This window comes from Bos taurus, chromosome 25, assembly GCF_002263795.3.
Source record: "Bos taurus isolate L1 Dominette 01449 registration number 42190680 breed Hereford chromosome 25, ARS-UCD2.0, whole genome shotgun sequence".
Classification (NCBI taxonomy): domain Eukaryota; kingdom Metazoa; phylum Chordata; class Mammalia; order Artiodactyla; family Bovidae; genus Bos; species Bos taurus.
Window position 1 is genome coordinate 29,391,291 of NC_037352.1, and position 18,800 is coordinate 29,410,090.

An 18,800-nucleotide genomic window follows, 5' to 3' on the forward strand; every position below is an offset into this window, starting at 1 on the left:
GCCATGAGAGCCTAACCTGTTTTTGTCCGTCATAGGCTGCCATGCACTCTAGTCTTTGACTATATCTAAGTAAACTTTCTTGAGGCACCGGATCTAAGTGGTATATTCAAGCCACCATGCTACACTAAAGAGCACTGCAGAGCTCTACATTCCTCCCTGGTGAGCCATGTTTTCATCTGCATCCCCAATTCTGCTCCTGATGTTCCCCTACTTACTTGTCTTTATCTGTCTCCTCTCTATAATTTTCCAATCCTTCATGGACCTTCAAGATTAAGGTCGCATATCATCTCCAGTGGGAAGCCTGCCTAGGTCTTCCCTGTACATATTGTGCATGTCTCTGGCCTGACACACCCACGTAGACCACAGTGTGCTGGACTGATCTACTTGTACAGCTGTCTCCGTCCCTAGACAAGAAGTAAGCAGGCAAGGACCATCTTATCCAAAGCCCTGCCTCCAGTGTGGGGAAAACCATCTGGCACATAATAGGTGCTCGCTGATACTGTTCAACTGACGCATTTCCACTAAGCTCCATGTTAGAAGCATCTTCATTCTCAAAGGAGTACAAAAAATACGGCTGTGTTTATTTGCCAAGGTCCAAATAAGAAAGGCTAATCAGAGAGCACCAGGAAATGAAAACAGCCAGATGTTTTTCAGAGCAAAAGTCCAGGAACACAAAATAGCTTGCAACAGGGGTGATGTATGTTCTCCTAGTGATTCGAAATGAAGATATGCTTATTAGGCAGAGAGAGAGATTTAACAGGTTTCTCAGCTAATGCTGCAATTTTAAATCCATTTAAGATAATTTTCTTTATCTTGAATCTATTTTTCTCAGTAACCAGGATACTTAACTGATTTGTACAAAATCCATTTGAAAAAGAAATAATCTAGTCTAAGCAAGGGCACACTCTAAATGAAAAAAGAGAGATACCACAAATCTAACAGAAGATGAAGCATCTGTTTAAGAAGCCAAGGAGGACTACTGACTAGAAAATGGGATTATTTCCCCCAGCATCGTGATTTTCCCACCAATCTCTCTTCTCTCTTTCCCAAGGAGAAAACAAGCAATTCTTAAATCTGAGAGAACAGAACAAAGACCTCTCATAAACCAACCAAGAGGCAAAAAAACTGTTTCAAAGGTAAGAATCTCACACAAAAATTACACGTTGAAACAATCATAGGATGTACTTTCTCACCTACCAGCTAGGAAAAGCAGTATTGACATGCTAGTTTGGGAAGGGTCAGGTAAAATTCTAATAGCAGCAGAAACTGCTATAAAGTTTCTGGAGGAAAACATCTCTCTGTGTATCCAAAAGTATTTCCACAATGTGATCTAAGGATTATACCATTAGAAGTGTGGATTAAGAAAGCAAATGTCTGGACTTCCCTGATGGCGCAGTGGGTAAGAGTCCATCTGCCAATGCAGGCGACACAGGTTCCATCCCTGGTCCGGGAAAACCCCACGTGTTGCCCAGCAACTAAGCCCATGTGTCACAACTACTGAAGCCCAGGCGCCGAGAGCCCTTGCTCCACAACAAGAGAAGCCACCAGAATGAGAAGCCTGAGTACCGCAGTGAAGAGCAGGCCCGCTGGCTGCAACCAGAGAAAGTCCAAGAGCAGTAATGGAGACCCAGCACAGCCAAAAACAATAAAAATGAAATTTTTTAAATGAAAATAAATATCAAATCAACGTACATAAAGACTTGAGAGGGGAGATATTGCTCGGTGTTATTTACAATAAAGAAAATTAGAAAAAAACCTTAATTTACAACAATAGAAACAATGATCATAACTAATAACACCAGAAAATGCTTGTGAAATAATGTTGCATGAAAAAAGGATACAAGAAATATAATCTGCATAGAAAAACAGGCTCAAGGACAAGATGCTAAGATTTTACCAGTCACTGCCTCTAGGTCATGAGGTCATGGTTTTTTTTTTCACTGAAAAACTTTTTGGATTATGTTTCTGTACTATTTGTATTAAAATTTAAAAAATTTACTTATCTTTATTTTCATAATCAATAGCACTATTTACTGATTTTGTTTGCATGTATATGCACTTAGTCGTGGCCGACTCTTTGTGACTCCATGGACTTTAGCCCGCCAGGCTCCTCTGTCCATAGCATTTCCAGGTAAGATACTGGACGGGGTTGCCATTTCTTTCTCCAAGGGATTTTCCCAACCCAGAGATGGTACCTACATCTCCTGCATTGGCAGGCAGATTCATTACCGCTGAGCCACCTGGGAAGCCTCATTTATTCATTACGGAGGAGACTCATGAGATAAAAGCTTCTCCACTAGTTACAAACAGCAGGAGATAATGTCATAGACACGCATTTACACTATAAAGCCAACTCCTCTGAGCGACCGAATCAGAACTTACTTGGTGGGACGATAATCCGGAATGGAACGATCCAGTGAAATTTTTTCACTGAGGTAGGAATTGTAGCCATATTTCTCATGGGGTCCCTTGGCTTTCTCTTCTTCAGCAGGGGAAAGGGTGGCAGGAAGGCCTCCTTTGCCCCGCCCACCATAACCTTCAATGAGCCCAAGGGATTTGGATAAACCTAGAAAAAGAGAGAGGGGAAAAAAAGAATTAGTTGAAAACCACCATACCAGGATATGTTATTCAGGCTAAAATACAGCTTAAGTGGAAATTTTAACATTACCCGTCACAGAAAAGATTATGTCATCAACTTATCAATATTGGGAATACGCCCTGAGCACATTTAAACTGAGAGGAAGGGGACTTCCCTGGTGACCACGGGTCAAGACTTCACCGTCCATTGCAGGGGACGAGGGTTTGATCCCTGGTCATGGACCTAAGATCCCATGTGCCTTGGGGCAAAAAAAAAAAAAAAAAACACCAAAAAACAGAACCAATACTGTAAAAATTGAATAGACTAAAAAACAATTAAAAATTAGATTAAGAGGAAGGTCAAAGCATGACAAAGGTCCGTATAGACAAAGCTATGGTTTTTCCAGTAGTCATGTACGGATATGAGAGCTGGACCATAAAGAAGACTGAAAACCAAAGCATCAACACTTTCGAACTGTGATGGTGGAGAAGACTCCTGGACAGCAAGGAGCTCAAACCAGTCAATCCTAAAGGAAATCAACCCTGAATATTCACTGAAAGGACAGATGCTGAAGGTAAAGCTCCGATACTTGGGCCACCTGATGCAAAGAGCTGACTCATTGGAAAGATTGAGGGCAGGAGAAGAAGGGGGTAAGAGAGGATGAGAAGGTTGGATGACATCACTGACTCAATGGACATGAGTTTGAGCAAGCTCCAGGAGATACTGAAGGAGAGGGAAGCCTGGTGTGCTATAGTTCATGGGGTTGCAAAGAGTCTGACATGACTGAGCAACTGAACAACACCACCAAAGGAACTCTGAGGTGTGGGGTTAAGGCTGGTCACGCTCAGGAAGAACCTCTCCGTCTTTTGGGGAGCTAGGGTGGATCGGGTACCAGGATGGGGTCTATAAAAGGGAGAGACTGCCAAAAGCAGGCACATGTGGACCAAAAATGGGCAGAACAGGGCCTGTCATCCTGCCCAACCTCCTCTCTTCATGAGCAATTACCACAAGGCTAGATACTCCAGGAGATGCCCGGTAACAATGCAGAATAAGAACAGCCAGTAATAAGGAACTGCCAGACAGCAGGTGTTTTTGCTTCATTTGAACAGAGAATAATATACTGATTGATTTTATCATGAGTTTAAAGTGTGTAACCGTCTGACACCATTCTATACCTAATGGTTTTATTTAAATCTCATCTAAATGGCAAAAGGAAATACAAAAGTGTTTGAGAATAAATCACAGAGAAGAAAAGCCCATAAGGGTGATAACCGTGCCAAGCAGAGTAGGAGGCCTCTGTAACAAGCTTCACTGAGCAATTGCAGGTTCCGGGGATGGTGGCAGCTTTATACCGATTGTTCCATTTATACGATAAACAGCTTGATGGGTAATTTTTAAATCCTACAGTTACGGGAGGTTTTATTTCTTGGCTTGAAAACTTTTGTTGTGAAGGGCTCTTATTCTCTTTCACTGTTTCAAATGTTCAAGCTACTCTGTCCACCCTTAGGTGTGCTCACATGCACGTGTGTGCGCGCGCGCGCGCACACACACACACACACACACACACACTTTGTCCACAAAAGTCCCACTGCTGCCACTGGTAGGAAGACCATGGACCAGAGATGTCAACCGCATCCTCAGCTTTCATGATGGGCAGCCCACAGAGCCTAGGAGGATGCTGACCTTCCAGGAAAGCATTCCCAAGCCACTTAAAGACCAGTTAGTCTGCTCTGGTCACATGACGGCTCACCACCCCATAATGGAAAGACCTGTAGTCTCTTTCTCACTCCTCTGAAACTGAAAATTTATTTTCTGTGAAACAAAATCAAAAAGCAAAGCTTAAGCAGGCACCTCGGGGTTGATCTCAAGTGAACATCATTTTTCTACCTAAGAATCCTTTCCACTGTCCACTGTGTTCCTCAGGAACCCTGACATCTTTTCTGCCTGTCACCATCCAAACAGATGAACCATCAACTGAGAACTGGATTACTCCAACACTTTCTGCTTCCTGGTCTTTAACCTCTCATTCCACATCATTGTGCACCAACCATTCCAATAACATCACCTTTGCTGTGCTCCAAAATCTACAAAAACTCTTCAAATGTCAAGGACAGACACCTGTGTTGGATTTTTAAATCACCCATGAAAGGACATTGCTAGTGGGAATGTAAAATGGTGCACTTACTTTGTAAAACAGTTTGGAAGTTCTTCAAAATGCGAAGTATAGTTGTACCATATGACCCAGCAATTCCATTTTTAGGTATATACCCAAGAAAAATGGAAAGATATGCCTACACAAAAACTTGTACACAAGTGTTCAGAGAAGCATTATTCATACTAGCTAAGTGTCTATCACCTGACAAATGAATAAAACAAGATGTGGTATATTCAGACAATGTGATAATATTTAGCAATAAAAATGAAATACAGATCTTCCTCAATTTACAAAAGAGTTACCTCCTGATAAATCTACCATAAATTGAAAATATCCTAGGTCAAAAATGCATTTAAAACATCTAACCTACTGAACATCATAGCTCAGCTTACCTACCTTAAATGTGGTCAGAACTCTTACACGAGCCTTGTTGCGTTAGCTGCTCAGTCATGTCCGACTCTTTGCGGCCCCATGGACTATACCCCACCGGGCTCCTCTGTCCATGGAATTCTCCAGGCAACAATACTGGAGTGGGTTGCCATGCCCTCCTCCACGGGATCATCCCAACCCAGGGATCAAATCCACTTCTCTTATGTCTACAGCAATGGCAGACAGACAGGTTCTTTACCACTAAATTCACCTGGGAAGCCCAATATATATGATGTATAGAATATGACATAATTTTAAAAGATGAAAAAGAGACGATACTCTGTGGGTTTTTCTTCTTGTTTCGTGCACTTTCACTCACTCATCCTGGGTTTCCCTTTCCTTGTCCAATATCTGCCACCTTTTCTTAAAAGCCACAACCTCAGTCCTCTGTGGATTTCTGGCCAGCATGGAACCCAAGGGTCAAGGAGGGAGGCTGGCCAATGGGACAGAATTGGCCTCCAATGTAACTCAACAGCTTTCATGGAAAACATCAGGTTCTTCTGCTTATTTCATCTGTGGACTCGTTTTTCTCTCTTTGGCTATACAGTATCTCTTTTGTCCAGTCTAAATAGATATCTTCCATTCCCCAGTCATTAAATGCCACCTCAAAAGATACAATGTATTTCAGCTGTGTTTGCCCAGCACCCTCCCATAGGCAGCCTTTCCAATGCAGGCAGAGGAGCCAGGGAGGGAATTTATTACAAAAGGGCATAGGAATTAAGACTAGGAATGCAGGCTAATCCTACCAAGGACACTTAGGGAATGAAACCTCCCAGTGAGACTTTTTTTCCCCTTTCTGAGGCATTATTTCTTCCATTATGAAAGGCTCCCACGTAGCAGTCTCAAAAAAAGATCATTCTCCAGAGTGCAATGTGACAACTACAAATTATATATTTTGTGGTCCATGTGCTCCCATTTTCCCCCCAATTGAATCTGCCAGAAAGGTTCAACAAAGCGGCAAAAATGTTCACTGGCATTTTAATGTGCTTACTTAGCAGGCCCCGGAAATGGTTGGCAACAACAAATACAAGTTCAAGTTCATCAACAAGACTCAGGTTGGTCTTTACTTAACTGGGAAGAGATGCCACCAGGGCAAGTTGGGATGACTCCATGCACCCAAGGAACTTTCTTTTCCGAAAGTGCCTTGTGCTTTTTGGCCGGAAGCAACTGTAGCCACAGCAGATGGATGTGACCTTGTAGGCATAGAAGCCGCAATTGACAAAAAGAAGAAAGAGGGAAACGAGGGAAGAGAATGGGATGGCTTCTTGGGACCAGATTAGAGAGGACTTGGCATTGCCTTCTTGTCCCTTAGGTGCTGCCTCCTGAGTTACTGTAGCCGAAGACTGCATAGCCAAGGGACGGTATTGGCAAGAAGTTGAAGGTGAGGAAGAAAGAAGAACAAATTGAGGTCACCCATCCCCTAGCACCTTTACTGAATATTCTTCGTGTTTCTCTCCACCCTGTTTCTCTGCTTCATGCCCTAGAAGATAAGACCTATATAGACAGTATCAAGGGTTCCCTTACACTTCTGGCTTTGGGTTGGGCTTAACCACCAGGAGCTACCTTGAGAAGACTGATGGTCGAGAAGAGAGAGAGGTTGGGGTGTTTGGCCCCCAGTTCCCTCCCAACCAGATGTGGTTTGGTGGAGACTGCGCTCTTCTGTGGCACAGTCATGTGCAGACAGGCATCTCTGACAGTTAGCCTAGGGCTAGAGCCAATCCCGTGGTCTGTTAACCATGCTCTCTTCCAGACCCTTCAGGCGTTGGCATGGCAACTGCTTCCTCTTCTGTTGCTAGCCCTGGAGTCATACACCATGACTGGCCATGCTTTGCTGATTTCCCTTAACTCTCCCCAAATCTTTGTAAATGTTTTGCTAAAATCTCTTCAGCCAGCCCTTCTGGGTGTGCCACTTGTTTCTGGCTGGGATATTGACAGATAGAGCACCTTACTCACACCCACAGAAGGCTTCTCCCGTGGTACCACAACTAGATACTCTCTTTAAGGGCAGGCATGTGGTCACCCTAGTGCCTGACCTGTAGAAAGTTCTTAAGAGGGACTTTCCTGGTGGTCCAGTGGCTAAGATTCTGTGCTTCCAATACAGGGGGCCTGGGCTCAGTTCCTGGTTAGGGAACTAGATCCCACATGCTGCAACTATAGTTTGAATGCAACAATTAAGAACAACACAACAAAAAGTCCAAAAAAAACAAAAAAACCCCAAATGGTTGAGCATATGGATGAGTAGAAATGAGATCTGGAGACTGAAATTGGAGCCATCTATTATAAAGTGATGTCAGAAAGAAAATTAAATACACAGAAAAAAAAAGACATCTACTAGGAGAAGAGAAGAGGGATTAAGACTACATATTATAGTACATTTATATTCATAAAGAAAAAGAGAGTTCACACTGATGAATGTCACAGGGAAATCAAGCCTGGAAAAGGCCATTTGGTTTGGCAGAGAAAAGGGCCCTGGTGACCTTGGCGATGGCCATGCCAGTGACATAAGAACTTCCAGGGCAGCATTTTGTTTTCTGGCTGTAACCAACCAGAATCTAAAATGTAAAGAATTCTATTTGTAGAAGCAACAAATATTACAATGCACTTAGAACTTTAAACAATAGGAGGAAAACTATGAAATTTCATTAAATGGATGAAATAAAACACACATGAACAGCAGAGAGAGAGATGTATTTTTACTTAGAAGATGGAATGTTACAAAGATGCCATTACTTCTTTTTATTATATGGATCTAATGTAATTCCAAATAGAATCTTTTTCTGAAACAGAACAAAAGGTTCTAAAATTAACCGAGAAGAACACAGAGCTGATAACACTGGGCCATTTTGTTTAAAAAGAAAAATGAAAGGGGGGTGCCCTATCCAATATTAAGTTAAGAAATCAAGCAATAATAATTCAAGTGATGTGGTGACTAGGAGGAAATATTACATAGAGGCAGAGAGGTAAGGCTCTAAACTGTCTCTCTCTCTCTCAAATAGCCATCCAATTTTCCAAACATTAATAAAAATAACCTCCACTTTTGGAATTTTAGAAATTCCTTTCTAGTGCAATCAACACCAAATTTCTGCAGGATACTTCATGTGGATGAGGGAGCGGCTTCATCCATCTCACACGGAGCCCAGAAATCCCGAGGTGCCCCGGCTTGGTAATTTGATAACCCTCCAGCAAGAGTAAATCACTCTGCTCACTTCTGTCTTCGACTGGCCCAAGCTGCAAAGGCTCCATAGTGGCAGCGAAAAGTAAAGAACCCAGGTTGTAAATCCACTCCCAGCTGCCTCCCCACCTCCCTCCACATAACCAAGGCCATCATTTTCTCCAGGCTTACAGTTTAAACTGTAACCAGCATTATTCTTTCAGAAATCAGGACTCACAACAGACACACAAACTCCAGGACAGAGATGAAAACACAATGCAATCTGGTGCCTTGTCAACTCATAAAGCTCCTCTTCATCCTGGCAGCGGCAGCCTAGTGTCAGGGAAACCACACACACACACACACACACACACACACACACACACACACACAGCCAAAGAGCCTAGCACGTTGCGTGGCCTTCTTCCAGTGGGCAAGCATGTGTTCTGGGGTCTTGACAGAGGCCCTAATGCCTCCTGAAGGTCACAGAGTCCCAGGGAGATTTCACATGACGCTAAAGCATTTGAAAAACTGATAAAACATACAGACAGATCAGGACGTTGCAGCCATAAGCCATAGTAGTGAGCAATAATTCCAGATTTATTCTTGGGATTCCATGTACTCTTGGGAGAGTGAGGGGACCACTCGTGGCTCGAGGAAGCCAACGTGACCACAGAGACAGACGGGATACTTGATAAATGTATGCAGATTAAAGTATTAAATTTATTATTTAATTATTGAAAAGCACTAATAACTAAGATAATGTATACACATGTGTGCATGTGTAATGAAATATTACTTGGTCATAAAAAGAAATGCCACTTGCAGTAACATGGATGAACTCAGAGATTATACTCAGTGACGTTAAATGGAGAGAGACAAATACATGTTATCACTCATATGTGGCATCTGAAAAACTGGTACAATGAATTTATTTACAAAACAGAAATAGAGTCCTAGATGTAGAAAATAAACTTATGGTTACCAAGCAGGAAGATGCAGGGAGGAATAAACTGGGAGATTGGGATTGACATATTGTGAAAGTCGCTCGGTCATGTCCAACTTTTTGTGACCCCATAGACTATACAGTTCATGGAATTCTCCACTCCAGAATACTGGAGTGGGTAACTGTTCCCTTCTCCAGGGGATCTGCTCAAGCCAGGGATCAAACCCAGGTCTCCCTCATTGCAGGCAAATTCTGCCCAGCTGAGCCACCATACACACTTCTATATATAAAACAGGTAATTAATAACGACCTACTGTATGGCACCTGGAACTCTACTCAATACTTGTCATTACCTATATGGAAAAGGAATCTAAGAAACAGTGGATACAGGTACATTATAACTGATTCACTTTACCGAATACCTGAAACTAATTACATCATTGTAAATCAAATACATTGCAATGAAAATTAATTTTTAAAAGGACAGTGAGATAATGAAACAAGAAATGACAGGCAGATCAATGGAACAGAAAAGCTTATCTAGAAATACTGACAAAAGAGAGTGCAAGCACCATTTTTGTATACAACTGTTAGTTTTACAGACAAATTTTCATTAGACACAAAGCATTATACTAAGCACTTTAATTATTATATATATGTACTATTAATGTTAAACATACATGCTAACTATATAAATGTCTGCTATATCTATCTATCTAACTATAATATTTCAAATTCATTTCTCAAATTACCCCTGGTGCTAGTTTTCACCTATCTTTGGTTTATTTTTTGTTTGTCTGTGGCGGTTTTTTCTTTAAGATTTTTTTGATGTAAATAATTTTTAAAGTTTTTATTGAATTTGCCATAACACTGCTTCTGTTCTCTGCCTTGGTATTTTGGCTACAAGGCACGTGGGTTCTGTGCCTTGGTATTTTGGCTACGAGGCATGTGGGTCCCAGCTCCCAACCAGGGATCGAACTCACAGCCTGACACTGGAAGGAGAAATCTAACCACTGAATCACCAGTGCACTCCCTCCCTTATCTTGGGACTCTGTTCCTTCCCTGCATCCCTTTCGTCACCAACCAGATTCAAAGGCATGTCATCTCTTCCTTGAGTTACTGCAGTCAACACATAACCCCGTGTCTTGCAAAGTGAGCTTTCTAACATACACAACTGACCACTGCTTGCTTAAAATTCATTAGTGCATTCCTGCTGCCTATGGGGGGAAAATTCCAAAAATTCTCATGTAATATACAAAGTCACTCACTAGCTGATTCCCTGCCCAGCCTCAGATTCCACTTCCTTCTCTGCTGCTTCCTTTTAGCTGTCCCACCCTCTTCTGAGGCTTCTACACAGCCACTGCCCCTCAGTGCCTGTGGCAGTCACCCTCGTTATTCTATACAACCCTGCAAACCCTTGCAGAGAACTACCCAGCCCAGAAAATCAGATGCCGCTCCTTGGTAAGAAATCTCAACCACACTCTTACTCCCGTCCTGTTACAGGTGTCCTCGGCTATTCACTTACAAGGACACAGGCTTCCTGTGAACAGGAAGACATCGCTGTGTCTTACAGATAGCCTGGCACATACATGAACCTCATGTATGCTGTACACATGAATGAATGGACAGATAAGCAAAAAGCAAGTGAATAAATGAGTAAGTGCAGGATAAGCTGGGCTGCCCAAATACATGACCAGGTTCTAGTGTTGATACAGAAATCTCCTGGAGACATGTCAGAAATGGGTAAACACTGCTTCATGGACTCATGTCAAATCATTATTGATTCCCCAGTTCATATACTAGTATGATGATCTTGACATCTGTTGACATCTGCATTATTATGCTGATTTTGACATTTTCTGTCCTGTATGCTCAGAGCTTCCCAGACATGATGTCCAAAGGTTATGTTAGTCTTAATATCTTCAGTGAAGGCTTAGGAGTTCAGTTACACCAGTTGCTTCCTGATGGAAGAGAACTGAATAAATCATCCTCTAAGACAAATACCGTTAAGTCCCCTACACACAAACCAATTCTGTTCTGAAAGCGCGTTTTGTCAGTCCAGCAAAGTTAGCCTAGGTATCCAACTAACACAATCAGTTGTATAGTACTGTACTGTAATAGGTTTATAATACTTTTCATACAAGTAGTACATTAAAAAGCAAACACAAAAAATAAAGGACACATTTTAAATCTTATGGGATCCCCTGGTGGCTCAGATGGTAAAGCATCTGCCCGAAATGCAGGAGACCCAGGTTTGATCCCTGGGTTGGGAAGATCCCCTGGAGAAGGAAATGGCAACCCACTCCAGTACTCTTGCCTAGAAAATTCCATGGATGGAGGAGCCTGGTGGGCTACAGTCCATAGGGTCGCAAAGAGTCAGACACGACTGAGCGACTTCACTTTCACTTTCAATCTTATAGTACAGTACCTTGAAAAGTATGGTAGTGCAACAGCTGGCATACAGGGGCTGGCATTGAGTGAACAAGCATGAAGGGTTACTGACTGGAGGAGGAAGGGGGGTGAGAGATGGTAAAGCTGAAGGATTGTCAGTAACAGGAAATGGAAGGCAAGCTGCAATTTCACTCACACCTGGCATTGATGGAATGCACAGTCGCATCTCTGAAAGTTCACAACTTGAAGGTTTGTATGTAGGGGACTTACTGTACATGAAAAGGTGGCCTACATCATTTGTCATCAGGGAAATGCAAATCAAAACCACAATGAGAGGTCATCTCACACCTGTTACAATGGCTCATATCAAGAAGACTAGAAATAACATCTGCTGGCAATGGTGTCGAGAAAAAGGAACTCATGTTCACTGCTGGTGGGAATGTAAATTGGTGCAGCCACTACAGAAAACAGTACAGAGATTCCACAAAAAAATTAAAAATAGAGCTACCATATGATTTGGCGATTCCATATCTGGGTATCTATCTGAAGAAAATGAAAACAATACCTTGAAAAGCTAACTGCACCATCCTGTTCATTGCAGCATTATTTCCAATAGCCAAGATATGGAAACAGCCTAAGTGTCCATCAATGGAAGAATGGATAAAGAAGCCGTGGTATATATACAATATACACACATAATGGGGTATTGCATGCACGCTAAGTCACTTCAGTCGTGTCCGACTCTGTGTGACCCCATGGACTATAGCCTGCCAGTCTCCTCTGCCCATGAAATTTTCCAGGCAAGAATACTGGAGTGGTTTGCCATGCCCTTCTCCAGGATAATGGGGTATTAGTCAGCCATAAAAAAAGAATGAAATCTTGCAACTTACAACAACATGAAGGGACCTTGAGGGCATTATGCTAAACGAAATAAGTCAGACAGAGAAAGACAAATACCATATGATCTCTATCATACATGAAATCTACAGATGGAAATCAAGTGTATTCAGGGTGGTGTGGCCGTAGACTGAAATCTACAAATGCACACGTACTTTCAAGCTCACTGATGCAGAGAACTGACTGGTGGTTGTCAGAGGCAGAAGGTAGGGGGTAGAAAAAATAGGTGAATTGTTTTTGTTTTGTTTATTTTCTGGTTGAAATCAATTGAATTTTTAAGAAATGTGTAGCTTGGCTTCTTCTATTCAATGGTCCTACTTCTCTCTTCTACACCTATCATGCAATAATTACACTTCCATATAATTTTCAAATATTTCAAGGCATTATCATGACCTGTATTCATTTTTGTCCAGACTAAACATATACATTCCTTCAACCACCTTTATACAACCATGTTTTCAAAACTTCCCTGATACTTAGTCTCCTTGGGCTACTATAACAAAATACTAAAGACTAAGTGGCTTAAATTAGGGGTCTTAAACCTCTGGGATCTAATGCCTGACAATCCAAGGTGGAGCTGGTGTAATAATAATAGAAATAGAGTGCGTGATAAATGTAATGTACTTGAATCATCCTGAAATCATCCCCCCAACCAGGTCCATGGAAAAAATGTCTCCCATGAAGCTGGTCCCTGGTGCCAAAAAGACTGAGGACCACTAGTTTAAATAACAGACATTTATCAGAATTCCAGAGGCTGGGAAGTTCAACATTAAGGTGCCAGCATGTTGGGTCCTTGGTGAGGGCCTGCAGACAGCCACTTTCTTGTCGTGTCCTCACATGACAGAGAAGGAGCAAATCGTGTCCTTTCTTCTTCTTATAAGGGTATTAATTCCATCAGGGGACCCAACCCATGATCTCATCCTGTTCATTGTCATTGTACAGTTTCTAAGTCGTGTCTGACTCTTTGCGACCCCATGGACTGCAGCACGCCAGGCTTCCTTGTCTCCACCATCTCCTATAGTTTTCTTAAGTTCATGTCCACTGAGTCAGTGATGCTATCTAACCATGATCTCATCTAACCCTATTTAATTCCAAAAGTCTCCACCTCCTAACATCATCACATTGGGGGTTAGGGTCACAACATATGAACCGGAGGGGTGGGGGGAACACACACTTTAATTCCATAACAGATGGCCATCCACTGCTGGATTCTGTCCTAGAAGACAAAGCGATGACTAATAAAGTCTCTCGACATGTGCTCCCCACCCCCGGAGTCAGAATCCTGGAAGTACATTCCTGCCCATTATCCAAACTGCTCATGCAGCCTTTACAGTTCCAAGAGATATGAATCACTGTTATTTGCTTGAAGTCCTTTTGGAACAAACTGTCTATAAATTTTCAAACTGCAGTTTTATTCAAAATGGCATGTCTTACACGTATTATGAACTTTAGACTTCCTGGAATCTTTCTACAAAGATCATTTAATTTGAGCCTAAGAATAGCCCCATCCACAGTCAGCATATAGGAGAAGGGAGGCCCAATGAGGATGAAGAATGTTCTTTAGGTCACTTAAAGTAGCCAGGGGTGGATACAGATCCTGGGTTTCTGTATACCAGGCTGCCAAGCATGCCTTAATGAAATGCACTCTCAGATTTCATGCCACTGTGATGAAAAGGATCAAAAAGTCCTGAATCCCACTCTCAATGCCAAGCAAACATTGGCATAAACAACCCCCTGTGTGTGGAGGTGATAAATAAATGTCTTTGGCCTGGCCCAGGCTCTGGCTGATGCATCTGCCTGAGTGTGGAAGTGAAAAGAGTATTTCTAACAAAATAAAGAAAAGTTTGGCAATTGTCAGTATTGCTCAGAGCAGATGGATGAAAGACCCTGGCTTCGCAGGTTAACTGTGTCACTTAGCCGCACATCACTTACAAAACTACACAAAAGGAAAATAAAGCTGACCCAGGGCTGCTTAGGAAACCTGCTGAATTGAAGAAAGCCCTCTGCCACAACCTAAGAAATCTGCTGGCGTCAAATGCACACAAGACTCTGCAGACCAGGCCACCTGCCACATTTGCTCAACACCTGTCGGGTCTGATGGCTTTCAGAGGAAATTCCTCTCCTCCCTTCTCATGCCCCGAGCCCACCTAGGATTTTATTCCTAGTGAGGGGGTTAAAGAAGAGAGAGAGGGCAGTGAACATTAGCAACACCGCTGCTGCTGCTAAGTCGCCTCAGTCGTGTCCAACTCAGTGCGACCCCATGGACTGCAGCCTACCAGGCTCCTCCGCCCGTGGGATTTTCCAGGCAAGAGTACTGGAGTGGGTTGCGTTGCCTTCTCCGTTAGCAACACTAACCTTCACCAAATTCTGCAAAAAGCATATAATTTTAAAACAGATCCACATGACACTGTGTTCATATCAGAGAAAGTAAATTATGAATTCAGGAAACGATAAGGAAGAGTAAGACAGACAAGAATGAACCACCCTAGGAAAATGTCACTACTTCCTTCACCCACCAAAATGATCAGTATCACTATCTTTGAACATACACACACACACACCCCACCATCACCCCCATCACTACTGTCACAATCACCTTACCACCATCACCACCACCACCATTCCTAATAAACTATTCGAACTTTAAAATAAGATACCCACTCTCAACTTTAAAATAAGATGCCTATGCTATTCAGAAGCACCACAAGTTTAAAAAACACACATCCAGTTTCTCACAAAAAGACCCTATGGCAAGATTCCATTTACTTATAAGGGAATTTTTTTCTCCTCTCCTTTAAGCACATCCCCAAGGTAGTACCTTGGACTTTTGTTCAACAAATATAGACTCTCTGCCCTCCACACCCCTGGGAGAAGTACCCATCCCACCTCATTAACATTAAGCCTGACCATCTGGCTGGGCAGAACGTACTTCCCCACCCTTAACTCTAAGCTTGATCACAAGACTTGCTTAGGCCAAAAAGGGACCAGTGGCTGTGACATCAGTAGAGGCTTGAAATGTGCTTCCACCGTTGGTCTTGGTCTCCTCAACTCGGTATCATCATAATAACATGCTTTGGGTGGCCCACTGGTCCAAGGAAGGGAAGAGACACATGGGGTAGCTGGATCCAATGTGTAGCTTAGAACCAAGCCCAGCCAAACTTCAATTTATCTGAAAACACACAAGAGAAAGAAAAGCTTGAAGAATAGCTCCCTTTCACATTTCTGGCCTGATTAACGAAGATTGTTGGATATTGGTGCCACCAAGTAAGATGGAGAAACAGGGAGAAAAAGATTTGGGTACGAAGTGGTATGACACAGAATCGAGAGTCTGGGTGGGATACAGCCAATCTGTGATGCCTATGAGACATCCAAATGGAAACATCAAGCATCTGATATGATGAGGTCAGGTCTGCAGACAGAAAATTGGGATTCACCAGTATCTAAATGGAATTTAAAGACACAGTCCTTGAGGAGTCACCAAGGCAACACAGAAACACAGGGGAAAAAAAGGAAGCCTGAATCCTGAGGACCAGAAGAAGGGCCAAGAAAGGAAAACCAAGAGGAATGTAGAGAGAACCCCTAGAAATGATGGGGTCTGAGAAGCGACCCTTGGACTGGATAATACCGAGGCATCAGTGAATTTTGCAGAACCAGTTTCAGAGAACCAAAGCCCAAAGTAGGTCCAGGAGAGAACAAGAGGTGAAGAAATGAAAGCAGGAGGTACAGGCAGACTTGGAGGTCCAGACTCTTCCAAGGAGTCTGCTGTTAAACAGAGCAAAGAAATGTGCTGCTTCTATTCTAGGGATCATGACAGAAAAACAATTACCCTGACAGCAAGGAAAAATAAAGGTCAGCACATGTGGGATGTGGGTCTGTAGACCCTAGGGCCATCTCTGCCCCTGTCACTGATGGCCTTAGACAAATCTCTGCCGCAAAGCACACGCATGTAAAACAGGGACGTGACTGAAGGGTGTCTGGGCCCCTTGGAGCTCTCAAATTTCAAGCTCCTCTCCCTGCAGCTCCAGTGTGAAAACATACATACCAGAATGAGGACACAGAAAGAAAGCACCCCCATCAATAAGAAGGACCATGGAGTAACATGACCGTATCCGGAAATCAACAGATTTTCTTAGAGCAGTTGTGTGGCTCCTGGTGGAAAATTGCGACATCTCTGATTCAAACCCCAGAAACGAGAAGAAGGGAAGTAAGAGGCAAAATTCTTCATGATCTTGGTGGGCCTAGGTATAGTAACGTAAACACTAGCTTAGGACACATTCACTAGAAGTGCACATGGTAAAATCCAGCTTCTTGGAGAATTGATGAATTAAAAACTGAACTCTCAGGATCGTGCAGGGCCACTCTGGTCCTTTTCTTAATGCAATATACATCCTCCACATTGATGTGGAGTCCAGCCAGATGGATGTCCAGCCTCATTCTAAAAACCTCCAGAGGTACAAACTCATTGGTGAGCCCTCCAAACAGCCTCCTCCAGGGGCTCATTTCTATGTTCTCTGAATAGTCAACATCAGCCTCATGGTGATATCTTCCACCTCTTAGTCTTAATTCTGCCTGTGAACACACAGGAAAGGCCAATTCCCCAGAGCTCCAGAGCTGTCCATGCCACCGTGATCCCTCGAGCTCAAGACATCCTCTGACCAGGATGGATTTCTCCGTCTTCACTGTTGTCCAATTCACCTCTCCTGCTCCTCCCTGGTTCCATATGACTATGCTTCTTCCCTGGCTAGAGTTCTCAGATGAGAAGAACAGTCTGAGTAGATGTGAGCATTCCACAGAGAAACAGACACCTATCTCTCGTGGTGGGTAGGAGACCTGCCCGGCTCAGCTTAGAGGCTGCAGGTTTATGCAGGTGAATAGCAGCATGGTTTGCAGGTTTCACTAAAGAAAGATGAAAGAGGCAAGAAGAGATCAAAAGAAAACACATACACTTCCAAGCCCCAGCTACTCTCTATCTCTTAGGAAAGAACCTTTAGAGCCAGAGTTTGAGGAAAACAACCTATGAAAAATACCCTGTGTGTATTGCTCTTGGCTTGGGAAGACCTAGAAGCCTTGGAGGGAATAATGACCTACAGAACATGTCTATTCTGATAGGCCCCAACACTGAAATGCCAGTGTTCATTTCCAAAGGGCTGCCATGAATGGAGAAGGAAGGAGTGTTTCCATTGCTCTTGTTTCTGGCATCTGGTCCACTCTCCCCAGCAAATCAAGGACTTGTTAACCCCAAGCCAGCACCAGAGCTTTTGGGAGATGTGAGGCAACACCTGCCCAGGTGTGTGTGGCATCACCAGCCTTTCCTCCCTGCAGAGGAGGCAGCCAGGTAAGATGGTGCTCATTAGCCTTGGGCTGGAAGAGCGCTTTCACTTGGGATATATTTCTTTATATTCCTCCATTTGGCAAAAATAACAATAACAGAGCCAAAAGTCAAGAATGGGGAGAATGATAACTGAGAAATGACAAAACGAAACCATGGATCAATACTATTTGGGTTTCTAATCTAAGGCAGGTGTAGGTGGGTGTGGCCTGAGACATATACTGTGTACGGGTGGTGAGCCTTGAGAACGTCCAGCGGCCCCCACCTAGTGGAGCTCCAGGGACCACAGTCAGCAACCAGTCCAGCCCATTCTGTCCTCGCTCTGGTTCTGATCCACAGCATCCTCCTGGGCCCCAGATGGCCTGTGAGGCTGTCGGCTTCCCTTGCTTTCTGCCCTGGCTCCAGCCGCAGGGAACAGCAGAAAGGCTAGTTACTCGGCAGAGACCCTGCCGCTGCTGAGCTGGACGCAGTACCTCTGCCCAAGGCTGGTTGACTGCGTTACTTGATATGGGGCTGGCTTCAAGTAACCTCCACCAAGTCCTGGGGCAGGATTTTGGGGTGCAGTCCTAGGGGAGACCCCACATGTGGTCATATAACAATAACTCAGTGATCTCTCTTTTTCTCTGTCTTTTGTTTTTTGGCCATGGCATGTCACGTGGGATCTCAGTTTCTGGATGGAACCCACGCCCCCTACATTGGAAGTGTGGAGTCTTAACCACTGGACCACCAGGGAAGTCAGTCTCTCTCTCTCTTGAACACTCAGAGCCTCCATTTCTTATCCTGTAAAGAAGGAATAAAGACTATAAGCTCATTTGACAGACACACCAAGAGGATAGCATAGCGCTTGGCAGACAGCAGGGGCTTGAACAGTAAAGGACGTTCTTGTACATCACTGGTTGCAAAGTACCATCATGTGGGTCTTTT

The 18,800-nt window shown here is 43.4% G+C and overlaps 1 protein-coding gene across 1 annotated transcript in view; it reads right to left on the reverse strand.

The window, feature by feature from the left end:
• The window catches only part of GALNT17 (polypeptide N-acetylgalactosaminyltransferase 17), a 430,081-nt gene that overhangs the window by 257,586 nt on the left and 153,695 nt on the right, over positions 1 to 18,800 (reverse strand). The window contains exon 2 of the mRNA NM_001192067.3: positions 2,383 to 2,566. Coding sequence (NP_001178996.2) covers positions 2,383 to 2,566 — 184 coding nt within the window. The remainder of the gene's footprint in view (positions 1 to 2,382; positions 2,567 to 18,800) is intronic.